Source organism: Salvelinus namaycush, chromosome 32, assembly GCF_016432855.1.
Source record: "Salvelinus namaycush isolate Seneca chromosome 32, SaNama_1.0, whole genome shotgun sequence".
NCBI lineage: Eukaryota > Metazoa > Chordata > Actinopteri > Salmoniformes > Salmonidae > Salvelinus > Salvelinus namaycush.
In genome coordinates this window covers 32,511,815-32,523,115 of record NC_052338.1, presented here as the reverse complement: position 1 = coordinate 32,523,115, position 11,301 = coordinate 32,511,815, and the positions used below count along the sequence as shown (strand labels likewise).

The window sequence follows — 11,301 nt, the reverse complement described above, 5'->3', positions numbered from 1 at the left end:
TGAATAGGCTATCCTATCCTCTTGTCCGAGAGCTAGGCGATGACCTTGCTGTGAATGCAATTATGTAAACTGTCAATTGACACATTATTCCCCACTTTGTAATTCCATGTGAGGTTTATGGATGATTTATCAATAAACAACTATTTAAAATATATATGTTTTGTGTGTATTTATTTATTTACATTTTGTGCGTGCGGTATGATGGCACAAACAGATCTGGGACCAGGGTAGAGAGCAGTCAGTTGGACTTGTATTCAAGGCGCGTGCGCAGAAGCTCCCCTGTTGCCTCTTCCGACACGACACTTACAAGGGGCTGCATGTGTTATTTCGGAGATTAACAACTGTAAATGTAAAAAAAATAAGGTTTACAACTTCAGGTCTTAAAACATGAGCACGCTATGGATGGGAAACGTGAGTATCTCAAACCAGTTCAGTCGATATTTTTAGCACTTCAGGTTGTAGGTAAATTAGCTAGTTGAAGCTAAGTAGCTAGCTTCAACTTAAGTTATGTTTGCTAGCATGCTAGCTAGTAGTAACATAACTAGCCCCCCGACTAACTTAGTTTATTAGTGCTAAATCGGTTAACTTGCTGCAGATGGAACATTTTGACACATTACTAGCTAAACGCAGCCTTTATAATATTTGCAATGGACATGTGGTAGCTAACTCTTAGCTAAGTTAACGTTACCATGTTATGATAATGAAGTCTGTTTGTTTGGTAGTTGGAGCCCTACATGGACGAAAACTTCATAACCCGAGCCTTCGGCACTATGGGGGAGTTGGTGGTGAGTGTAAGGATTATACGCAACAAGATGACCGGGTGAGTATTTTATCTAGGACGTTTGACCTGAGTTAAAAGCTATAACTACGCTGGCTCTCTAACCCCCTTCTCCGCATGTAACGTTAGGGTTTTCAGCGATTACATTCGCCACATTTGACTCCATATGAACTACACGTCCAACGTTATTTTAACATTTGGGGAAAGTTAATAATAGCTTTCAAACCGGTTTTCGAAAATTATTCTGATATAACCCGAATCTTTCCTATCAGAAATAACTAATATTTCAAATAAAGATACTTACTGTAGCAGTTTTGCACATATGCAGACAGAAAAACTGGGATTTTGTTTTATTTCAGCTCATGAAACATGGGACCACTTTACATTTTGCGTTTATATTTTTGTTCAGTGTATTTAGAACGAACAGCCAGCTCATGATGAATGAGTGAAACACATTATCTAACTGGGGATAGCTGGCTAACATAATGTCACAAAGCATGATGTGCTAGCATGATGTAACATATTTCCGAGTTAGGCAGGTATTATTTTAGACTTGAAATTGGCATGGGAACTAACTAGCTAACACAGGGGTGGGCAAACTTTATGGCTCGAGGGCCACATCGGGATTTTGCGGGGGCCTCCCGAGTGGCGCAGCGGTCTAAGGCACTGTATCGCAGTGCTTGAGGCGTCACTACAGACCCAGGTTCGATCCCAGGCTGTGTCACAGCTGGCCGTGACTGGGAGACCCATGAGGCGGCGCACAATTGGCCCAGGGTCGGCCGGGCGAGATTTCCTTGTCCCATCGCGCTCTAGCGACTCGTGTGGCGGGCCGGGCGCATGCACGCTAACATGGTCGCCAGGTGTACGGTGTTTCCTCCGACACTGTGGTGCAGCTGGGTCGTGTGTCATATGGAGCCACATTGTGTCAAGAAGCAGTGCGGTTTGGCTGGGTCGTGTTTTGGAGGACGCATGGCTCTACATCTTCACCTCTCCCGAGTCCGTACGGGAGTTGCAGCGATGGGACAAGACTGTAACTACCAATTGGATACCACGAAATTGGGGAGAAAAAGGGATTGTGTGGGTGTGTGTATATATGTGTGTGTCTTGTGGGCCGGATTGAAGTGCCCGTCGTGCCGTACTTTCCCCCCCCCTTCCTTGAGCTAACAGCTAGCTTTCTGGCTATCAAAGGTAGAAAAGTTTGACCAAAAATCTACCAAACTGTTTCTCAAAATTACTGGAGCTGGCTAATTCATTTGATAATGCTTTGTGATACACCAGGTTTTATGCTGTTTTAGTCCACACATGACAGTAGAACCTGGTGAACCACATGGGGAAACAATCAAATTGGCCAGCCAACTTCATACTTTTTTGTCCTACCAGATCCTTGATGAGAAGGTTCTAGCTAGTGTATCCCTCTGTCCTTGGACTCTTGTTGGATGTAGTTGTCCGGTTTATCAAGTCCCAGGCTCCCATGACTGTTATGAATATTTATTTACAAGTGACTTACAATTTCCTTTAGCACCATCTGTACCTGATAGAGCAGATATTGCGTGCATAAGTAAACCGTCTGGCGCGACAGTTATTGGGAGACTAGAGCAGACCCGTAAGTTCTGACTGAACACACATTTAAGCGCCCCCAGGACGGTTAGTTTACTTTGTGCTGTTGTAATTTCTGCTATGGAATCCTGCGATTTCATAGGGGAATTTCTCCCTCATACTAAATAGCTGGCAAAACAATCCAAAGTGTATTTTTTATTGAACTAGACAAGTCAGTTAAGAACAAATTCTTATTTACAATGACGGCCTAACCCGGACAATGTTGGGCCAATTGTGTACCGTCATAGGATGCCACCTTTCCAACAAGTCAGTTCGTCAAATGTCTGCCCTGCTAGAGCTGCCCTGATCAACTGTACATGCTGTTATTGGGAAGTGGAAATATCTAGGAGCAACAACGGCTCAGCTGTGAAGTGGTAGGCCACACAAGCTCACAGAACAAGACCCCCGAATGCTGTAGCGTGTAAAAATCATCTGTCCTCTGTTGCAACACTCATTACAGAGTTCTAAACTGCCTCTGGAAGCAACGTTGGCACAAAAACTGTTTGTCAGGAGCGTCGTAAAATTAATTTGGTAATGCTTTGTGATACACCAGGTTTTAGTCGACAGAAAATGACAGTAGAACCTGATGAACCACATGGGGGAAATAATCAAATTGGCCAGCTGCACACAAAACTATGAGCTGGATTGCCTGTCATTGCAATTTAATTTTTAATTTGCACTCTTTAGCACATTTAGCTAGCAACCTTCATGGAAATTCGCTATTACATGTGCTAATTTAGTTTGCATTCTGGTAATAGACAGCCAATGGGTTGTTTAGTGTATTTTTTGGGGGTGTCCTCTTGTGCACTAAGTTGGTAATTCCGTAAATCCCAGGATGAGAGGACGGGGTCTGGATACCGCCCAACCCTGTGATATACCATAACTTCACCATGCTCGAAGGGATATTCAATGTCTTTTTTTTCTCCCCTTTTTTTTTACCCATCAACCAATACGTGCCCTTCTTTGCGAGGCATTGGAAAACCTCACCTGATCTTTGTGAAGGAATCTGTGTTTTGAAATTCAGTGCTTGACTGAGGGGCCTTTACAGATTGTATGTGTGGGGTACAGAGATGAGGTAGTCATTCAAAAATCATGTAATGCACTATTATTGCACACAGTGACTCCATGCAACTTGTGACTTGTTAAGCACATTACACCTGAACCTTCTCATGCTTGCCATAACAAATGGGTTGAATACTTATTTAATATATTTGTACAAAAAAAAAACTAAAATATAATTCCATGTTGACATTATGGGGTATTGCATTAAGGGCATTTAGGGCAGTGGCAAATTCAATTGAATCGGGCTGTAGTCAAAGGGGTGTGAATACCTTCTGAAGGAATTGTATGTACATATAGGTAGGGGTAAAGTGACTAGCCAACAGGATAGATAATAGACAGTAGCAGCAGTATACTGTAGGTAGGGGTAAAGTGACTAGACAACAGGATAGATAATAAACAGTAACAGCAGTATACTGTAGGTAGGGGTAAACTGACTAGCCAACGGGATAGATAATAAACAGTAACAGCAGTATACTGTAGGTAGGGGTAAAGTGACTAGTCAACAGGATAGATAATAAACAGTAACAGCAGTATACTGTAGGTAGGGGTAAAGTGACTAGACAACAGGATAGATAATAGACAGTAACAGCAGTATACTGTAGGTAGGGGTAAAGTGACTAGACAACAGGATAGATAATAGACAGTAACAGCAGTATACTGTAGGTAGGGGTAAAGTGACTAGCCAACAGGATAGATAATAGACAGTAACAGCAGTATACTGTAGGTAGGGGTAAAGTGACTAGACAACAGGATAGATAATAGACAGTAACAGCAGTATACTGTAGGTAGGGGTAAAGTGACTAGCCAACAGCATAGATAATAAACACACACCCCTGTGTTAGCACACACCCCTGTGGGGCCCCGTGTTGAAGGTCTGTGTGGTGTATGTGTTGTTGCCTACCCTCGCCACCTGGGGGCAGCCCGTCAGGAAGTCCAGGATCCAGTTGCAGAGAGAGTCCTGAGCTTAGTGAGCTTTTGTGCCTTTGACATGACAAGGAGTGGCATGAGGGCACAAACAGGCTGGTACCCAGGCTAGCACCATTGTATTATAGCTACACACCATACACAGTTAAAATCCATCCTTTGAATGCAACATTGGACTGATATCCCTTCTCTGTGTTGCTCTTCAGTAGGGGTGCAGCAGGCTACTGCTTCGTGGAGCTGACAGATGAAGCCACAGCTGAGAGGTGTCTTCGTAAAGTCAATGGAAAAGCACTGCCAGGAGCCACACCAGTAAATATACCGTTTAACAAGGCTACTTGAATGTTATGGATTCAATTTTGCATCCCAATTTGCACCCTATTCATCCCCTAATATAGTTCACTACTTTTGACCCGGGCCCAGTGGGATGCAGACCCAGATTGTATCAGTTTATACATAATGCTTTTTGGTAGCCTGAGACAAAACAAGATATTTATGCAATTTGCCTCATTAGCGCTTGTATAAATCAATGCATATTGTCATCATATTGTAAATGTGCATTTTTAAGGAAGCCTTTTTGTACTTCACAGCCCAGAAGATTTAAGTTAAACCGGGCCACTTTTGGGAAGCAAGGAGAAAGCAGGTATATCAACCAGCTTGATTGTAAGTCAAACTAAATGTCATGAGATGCCATATAGAAACATTGGAAATTAACACACAACTCCTTCCCCCCCCTTTCTCTCTGCTACAGTCCACTCCATTCTCTGTTTGTTGGGGATCTCACACCTGAAGTGGATGACGGGATGCTCTACGAGTTCTTCTACAACCGCTACCCTTCCTGTCGTGGGGGGAAGGTGGTGCTGGATGGCACGGGGAACTCCAAGTGAGTCCAGTAGGATATTATCATCCCTATAGAAGGGTTTCCATATATCAAGGTTGATGTGATCTAATAGGATGTGAATACAATTGATACGGCCCGTTTCCAAAACATCAACTGTTACTATTCCACGACTATAATAGTCAGTACTTCTACACTAACAATTTTAAATGTCTAAACTTCTTCCACTACCCAAAAAATATTCACAGCCGAAGCTAGTTATTTACTTGTATACTTGTCTGGACGTTTCTCTTGTTTCCAGGGGTTGTGGGTTTGTCCAGTTCCCAGACCAGAGGCTTCAAAAGTTGGCGCTGGAGGAGTGTCAGGGAGCGGTGGGGCTCGGGAGCAAGCCCCTACGACTGAGCCTAGCTGCTAACAAGTGAGTTTTACGTCAGTTCTTACTGTACTACTATGTTATAAGCCGTCTCCAGACATGGTGTGTATTTACCATTTGAAAAACCAGGGTTGTAGCATGAACCCATTCAGTTTCAAAAACCACCTTTTTATAGCCATTAAAACTGTAGCTATATTTCCAACATAATATTTGACTATCCCCGTTGTTAGTCAGATTTTGCAAAGCGCTCATGAAGACCTGAGCAGAGAGTATCTTTCCCCAAAATAATATTTTTTAACTCCATAAAGAGATGGGTTTTAATAATCACTGTCAGATGCCTCGGTTACCAATACTTCTCTCTCACTCACAGAACTAGGCATAATCAATCAGACAACAGGGCGTGGGGGTCACATGGAGGAGGCTACAGACACAACCAGCAACAATACAATCAACAGCCGTACGGTGGTGGATGGGGCTCTTGGGGCTACGACCAGAATGGAGGCAACTATGGCGGCTACAACTACAACCAGTACGATTACACACAGAATCCTGCACAGGTAAGATTGCTGCCCTGCTTCCCCTTTACTGGTGATGTGTTATGTTGCTCAACGTCACCTTTACTGGTGATGTGTTACGTTGCTCAACGTCACCTTTACTGGTGATGTGTTATGTTGCTCAACGTCACCTTTACTGGTGATGTGTTATGTTGCTCAACGTCACCTTTACTGGTGATATGTTATGTTGCTCAACGTCACCTTTACTGGTGATGTGTTATGTTGCTCAACGTCACCTTTACTGGTGATGTGTTACGTTGCTCAACGTCACCTTTACTGGTGATGTGTTATGTTGCTCAACGTCACTGTTACTGGTGATATGTTATGTTGCTCAACGTCACCGTTACTGGTGATATGTTATGTTGCTCAACGTCACCTTTACTGGTGATATGTTACGTTGCTCAACGTCACCTTTACTGGTGATGTGTTACGTTGCTCAACGTCACCTTTACTGGTGATATGTTATGTTGCTCAACGTCACTGTTACTGGTGATATGTTATGTTGCTCAACGTCACCTTTACTGGTGATATGTTACGTTGCTCAACGTCACCTTTACTGGTGATGTGTTATGTTGCTCAACGTCACTGTTACTGGTGATATGTTATGTTGCTCAACGTCACCTTTACTGGTGATATGTTATGTTGCTCAACGTCACCTTTACTGGTGATATGTTATGTTGCTCAACGTCACCTTTACTGGTGATGTGTTACGTTGCTCAACGTCACCTTTACTGGTGATATGTTATGTTGCTCAACGTCACCTTTACTGGTGATATGTTACGTTGCTCAACGTCACCTTTACTGGTGATATGTTATGTTGCTCAACGTCACCTTTACTGGTGATATGTTATGTTGCTCAACGTCACTGTTACTGGTGATATGTTACGTTGCTCAACGTCACCTTTACTGGTGATATGTTACGTTGCTCAACGTCACCTTTACTGGTGATATGTTATGTTGCTCAACGTCACTGTTACTGGTGATATGTTATGTTGCTCAACGTCACCTTTACTGGTGATGTGTTACGTTGCTCAACGTCACCTTTACTGGTGATGTGTTATGTTGCTCAACGTCACCTTTACTGGTGATATGTTATGTTGCTCAACGTCACCTTTACTGGTGATATGTTATGTTGCTCAACGTCACTGTTACTGGTGATATGTTATGTTGCTCAACGTCACCTTTACTGGTGATATGTTACGTTGCTCAACGTCACCTTTACTGGTGATGTGTTACGTTGCTCAACGTCACCTTTACTGGTGATGTGTTATGTTGCTCAACGTCACCTTTACTGGTGATATGTTATGTTGCTCAACGTCACTGTTACTGGTGATATGTTATGTTGCTCAACGTCACCTTTACTGGTGATGTGTTATGTTGCTCAACGTCACCTTTACTGGTGATATGTTATGTTGCTCAACGTCACCTTTACTGGTGATGTGTTATGTTGCTCAACGTCACCTTTACTGGTGATGTGTTACGTTGCTCAACGTCACCTTTACTGGTGATGTGTTACGTTGCTCAACGTCACCTTTACTGGTGATGTGTTACGTTGCTCAACGTCACCTTTACTGGTGATGTGTTATGTTGCTCAACGTCACTGTTACTGGTGATATGTTATGTTGCTCAACGTCACCTTTACTGGTGATGTGTTACGTTGCTCAACGTCACCTTTACTGGTGATATGTTATGTTGCTCAACGTCACCTTTACTGGTGATGTGTTATGTTGCTCAACGTCACCTTTACTGGTGATATGTTACGTTGCTCAACGTCACCTTTACTGGTGATGTGTTATGTTGCTCAACGTCACCTTTACTGGTGATGTGTTACGTTGCTCAACGTCACCTTTACTGGTGATGTGTTATGTTGCTCAACGTCACCTTTACTGGTGATGTGTTACGTTGCTCAACGTCACCTTTACTGGTGATGTGTTACGTTGCTCAACGTCACCTTTACTGGTGATGTGTTACGTTGCTCAACGTCACCTTTACTGGTGATGTGTTACGTTGCTAATAACGTCAATAACCACCCGAGCCACTGCCTGTTCAGCCGGCTACCATCCAGTTACTCAATCCTGCACCTTAGAGGCTGCTGCTCTATATACAGTTGGAGTTGGAAGTTTACATACACTTCGGTTGGAGTCATTAAATCTCAATTTTCAACCACTCCACAAATGTCTTGTTAACAACTATAGTTTTGGCAAGTCGGTTAGGACATCTACTTTGTGCATAACACAAGTAGTATTTCCAACAGTTGTTTACAGACAGATTATTTCACTTATAATTCACTGTATCACAATTCCAGTGGCTCAGAAGTTTACAAGTTGACAATGCCTTTAAACAGCTTGGAAAATTCCAGAAAATAATGTAATGGCTTTAGACTCAAATGACGTCAATTAGCCTATTGGAGGTTTACCTGTGGATGTTTTTCAAGGCCTACCTTCAAACTCAGTGCCTCTTTGCTTGACATCATGGGAAAATCAAAAGAAATCAGCCAAGACCCCAGAAAAAAATGTAGACCTCCACAAGTCTGGTTCATCCTTGGAAGCAATTTCCAAACGCATGAAGGTACCACGTTCATCTGTACAAACAATAGTATGCAAGTATAAACACCATAGGACTACGCAGCCATCATACCACTCAGGAAGGAGATACGTTCTGTCTCCTAGAGATGAACGTACTTTGGTGCGAAAAGTGCAAGTCAATCCCAGAACAACAGCAAAGGACCTTGTGAAGATGCTGGAGGAAACAGGTACAAAAGTATCTATATCCACAGTAAAACAAGGCCTATATCGACAACCTGTAAGACCGCTCAGCAACGAAGAAGCCACTGCTCCAAAACCACCATTTAAAAAAGCCAGACTACGGTTTGTAACTACACATGGGGACAAAGATTGTACTTTTTGGAGAAATGTCCTCTGGTCTGATGAAACAAAAATAGAACTGTTTGGCCATAATGACCATCGTTATGTTTGGAGGAAAAAGGGGGAGGCTTGCAAGCCAAAGAACACCATTCCAACCATGAAGCACGGGGGTGGCAGCATCATGTTGTGGGAGTGCTTTGCTGCAGGTAGGACTGGTGCGCTTCACAAAATAGATGGCATCATGAGATGTGGACATATTGAAACAACATCTCTAGACATCAGTCAGGAAGTTAAAGCTTGGTTGCAAATGGGCCTTCCAAACGGACAATGACCACAAGCATACTTCCAAAGCTGTGGCAAAATGTCTTAAGGACAACAAAGTCAAGATATTGGAGTGGCCATCACAAAGCCCTGACCTCAATCCCATAGAAAATTTGTGGGCAGAACTGAAAAAGCGTGTGCGGGCAAGGAGGCCTACAAACCTGACTCAGTTACACCAGCTCTGTCAGGAGGAATGGGTCAAAATTCCCCCAACTTATTGTGGGAAGCTTGTGGAAGGCTACCCAAAACGTTTGACCCAAGTTAAACAATTTAAAGGCAATGCTACCAAATACTAATTGAGTGTATGCAAACTTCTGACCCACTGGGAATGTGATGAAAGAAATAAAAGCTGAAATAAATCATTCTCTTCTATTATTCTGACATTTCACCTTTTTTTAAAATAAAGTGGTGATCCTAACTGACCTAAGACGGGGAATTCTTTACTAGGATTAAATGTCAGAAATTGTGAAACTGAGTTTAAATGTATTTGGCTAAAGTATATGTAAACTTCCGACTTCAACTGTACATACACATGGAATCACTGGTCACTTAATAATGAAACACTAGTCACTTTAATGTTTACATACTGCTATACTCATTTCATATGTATATACTGTATTCTACTTTATTTTAGTCAATGTCACTCCGACATTGCTCGTTCCAATATATATATATATATATTTCTTATCCATTATTTTACTTTAGATTTGTGTATTGTTGTGAATTTTTAGATATTACTGTATTGTTGGAGCTAGGAACACAAGCGTTTTGCTACACCCGCAAAATATGCAAAATATGTGTATGTGACCAATACAATTTGATTTGGTATGTTACGTAGCTCAACGTCACTACTACTTCTTAGACATGCAATATTAACACCTTAATGCATTGTCTCTTCCTTCGTGTAGTTAAGACTTTTCAATATACACAATAATTTTATTAAAACCAACTCATTTAATATTTTCAGGAAAATGAAGCTGTTGAAGAGGATGGTCTGGAAGGTACGTGCTCTTTATTTTTCCTGCTTGTTTTTCTCCAGACTTTTGTGGCCTATTATCTAAAAGGCTCTTGATGACATTGACTTGATGGCATTGAGGTGTTTCATAATGAACTTAGATTGATATCCTGCATGTTCCGAGGATTAACCAGTGTATATGGAACTTAGCGGAGTCGGACTTGTGCTCTTCTTGGTCTAATGTTTAAGGCGTTAGTTTCCCGAGCAGGAGACTGGGGTTGTTGACATAAGTCAACAAATAATCACTGCCAGCCTTTTCCTCCATTGTAGATCCTAACCCAGAGCTGGATGTGTTGGAAGCCAACAGGAAGTTTATGGAACACAGTGAGGAACTGTATGATGCCCTTATCCAGTGCCACTGGCAACCCTTGGAATCCTCGGAACAAGCATTTGGAACCACGAGTAGCCTTCCAGAACCTGTCTACTGTTGAGGCATACAATGGAATGGCAATATCCTCTTTTGCCATGTTCTTTGGCCTTTCATATTATATTCTGTAAATGTTTGATCATGGAAAGGCTAAAGACATATCCCCAGTCCTTGGCCAGAACTGCCATTTGCTTACAAGACATCATTTTTTTTTGTTAATTGACAAATGTTTTATTTTGTGCATCTTTATAAAAGTCCTGCTAAGAATAGCTTCCTGTTTTCATTTGTTATGCTTTGCCAAACTGCAAAGATGGATGTATCCCAAATGGGACCATATTCTCTATTTAGTGCAGCACTACTTTTAGCTACCTAAAAGAGCTTAGGTCAAAAGTATTGCACTATATAAGGAATAGAGTGCCATTTGGGACACACATTTCTCAATTGAATAAGTGATTGTGTAATCTGCAATGTTACACTGCCTTCTGTCTGTTTCCATATGTGTTTGTAAAGATGGAGTAAACGTGTATTTATCATGTTGCCAGGTAGATTTCTTATAAAATGACCCAACCAAAATTACAGGAATTCTTTCAAGTCTCATAGACTGTGGAGAGT

At 42.0% G+C, this 11,301-nt stretch overlaps 1 protein-coding gene across 2 annotated transcripts; it reads left to right on the top strand.

Moving 5' to 3' along the window:
* Positions 1 to 276: 276 nt before the first annotated feature.
* LOC120026720 (tRNA selenocysteine 1-associated protein 1-like) lies at positions 277 to 10,958 on the top strand. 2 transcript variants are annotated; one of them, XM_038971433.1, is made up of 9 exons: positions 277 to 411; positions 723 to 820; positions 4,570 to 4,669; positions 4,948 to 5,000; positions 5,109 to 5,240; positions 5,497 to 5,613; positions 5,939 to 6,125; positions 10,275 to 10,308; positions 10,593 to 10,958. In XM_038971433.1, the coding sequence occupies exons 1-9, from the start codon at positions 388 to 390 to the stop codon at positions 10,751 to 10,753; spliced, it is 906 nt and encodes a 301-aa protein (XP_038827361.1). In that variant the 5' UTR covers positions 277 to 387; the 3' UTR covers positions 10,754 to 10,958. The 2 variants fall into 2 exon arrangements, with proteins under 2 accessions (XP_038827361.1, XP_038827360.1); XM_038971432.1 differs by having other exon boundaries at positions 4,567 to 4,669.
* The last annotated feature ends 343 nt before the right edge of the window (positions 10,959 to 11,301 follow it).

What these genes read in the sequence shown, in the direction of transcription:
- LOC120026720 (XM_038971432.1), top strand. Translation starts at nt 388, where the DNA reads ATGAGCACGCTATGGATGGGAAAC. An exon ending in CACTGCCAGGAGCCACACCA is followed by an intron (nt 4,670 to 4,947) that starts GTAAATATACCG and finishes TGTACTTCACAG; the next exon opens with CCCAGAAGATTTAAGTTAAA. An exon ending in GGGAAGCAAGGAGAAAGCAG is followed by an intron (nt 5,001 to 5,108) that starts GTATATCAACCA and finishes TCTCTGCTACAG; the next exon opens with TCCACTCCATTCTCTGTTTG.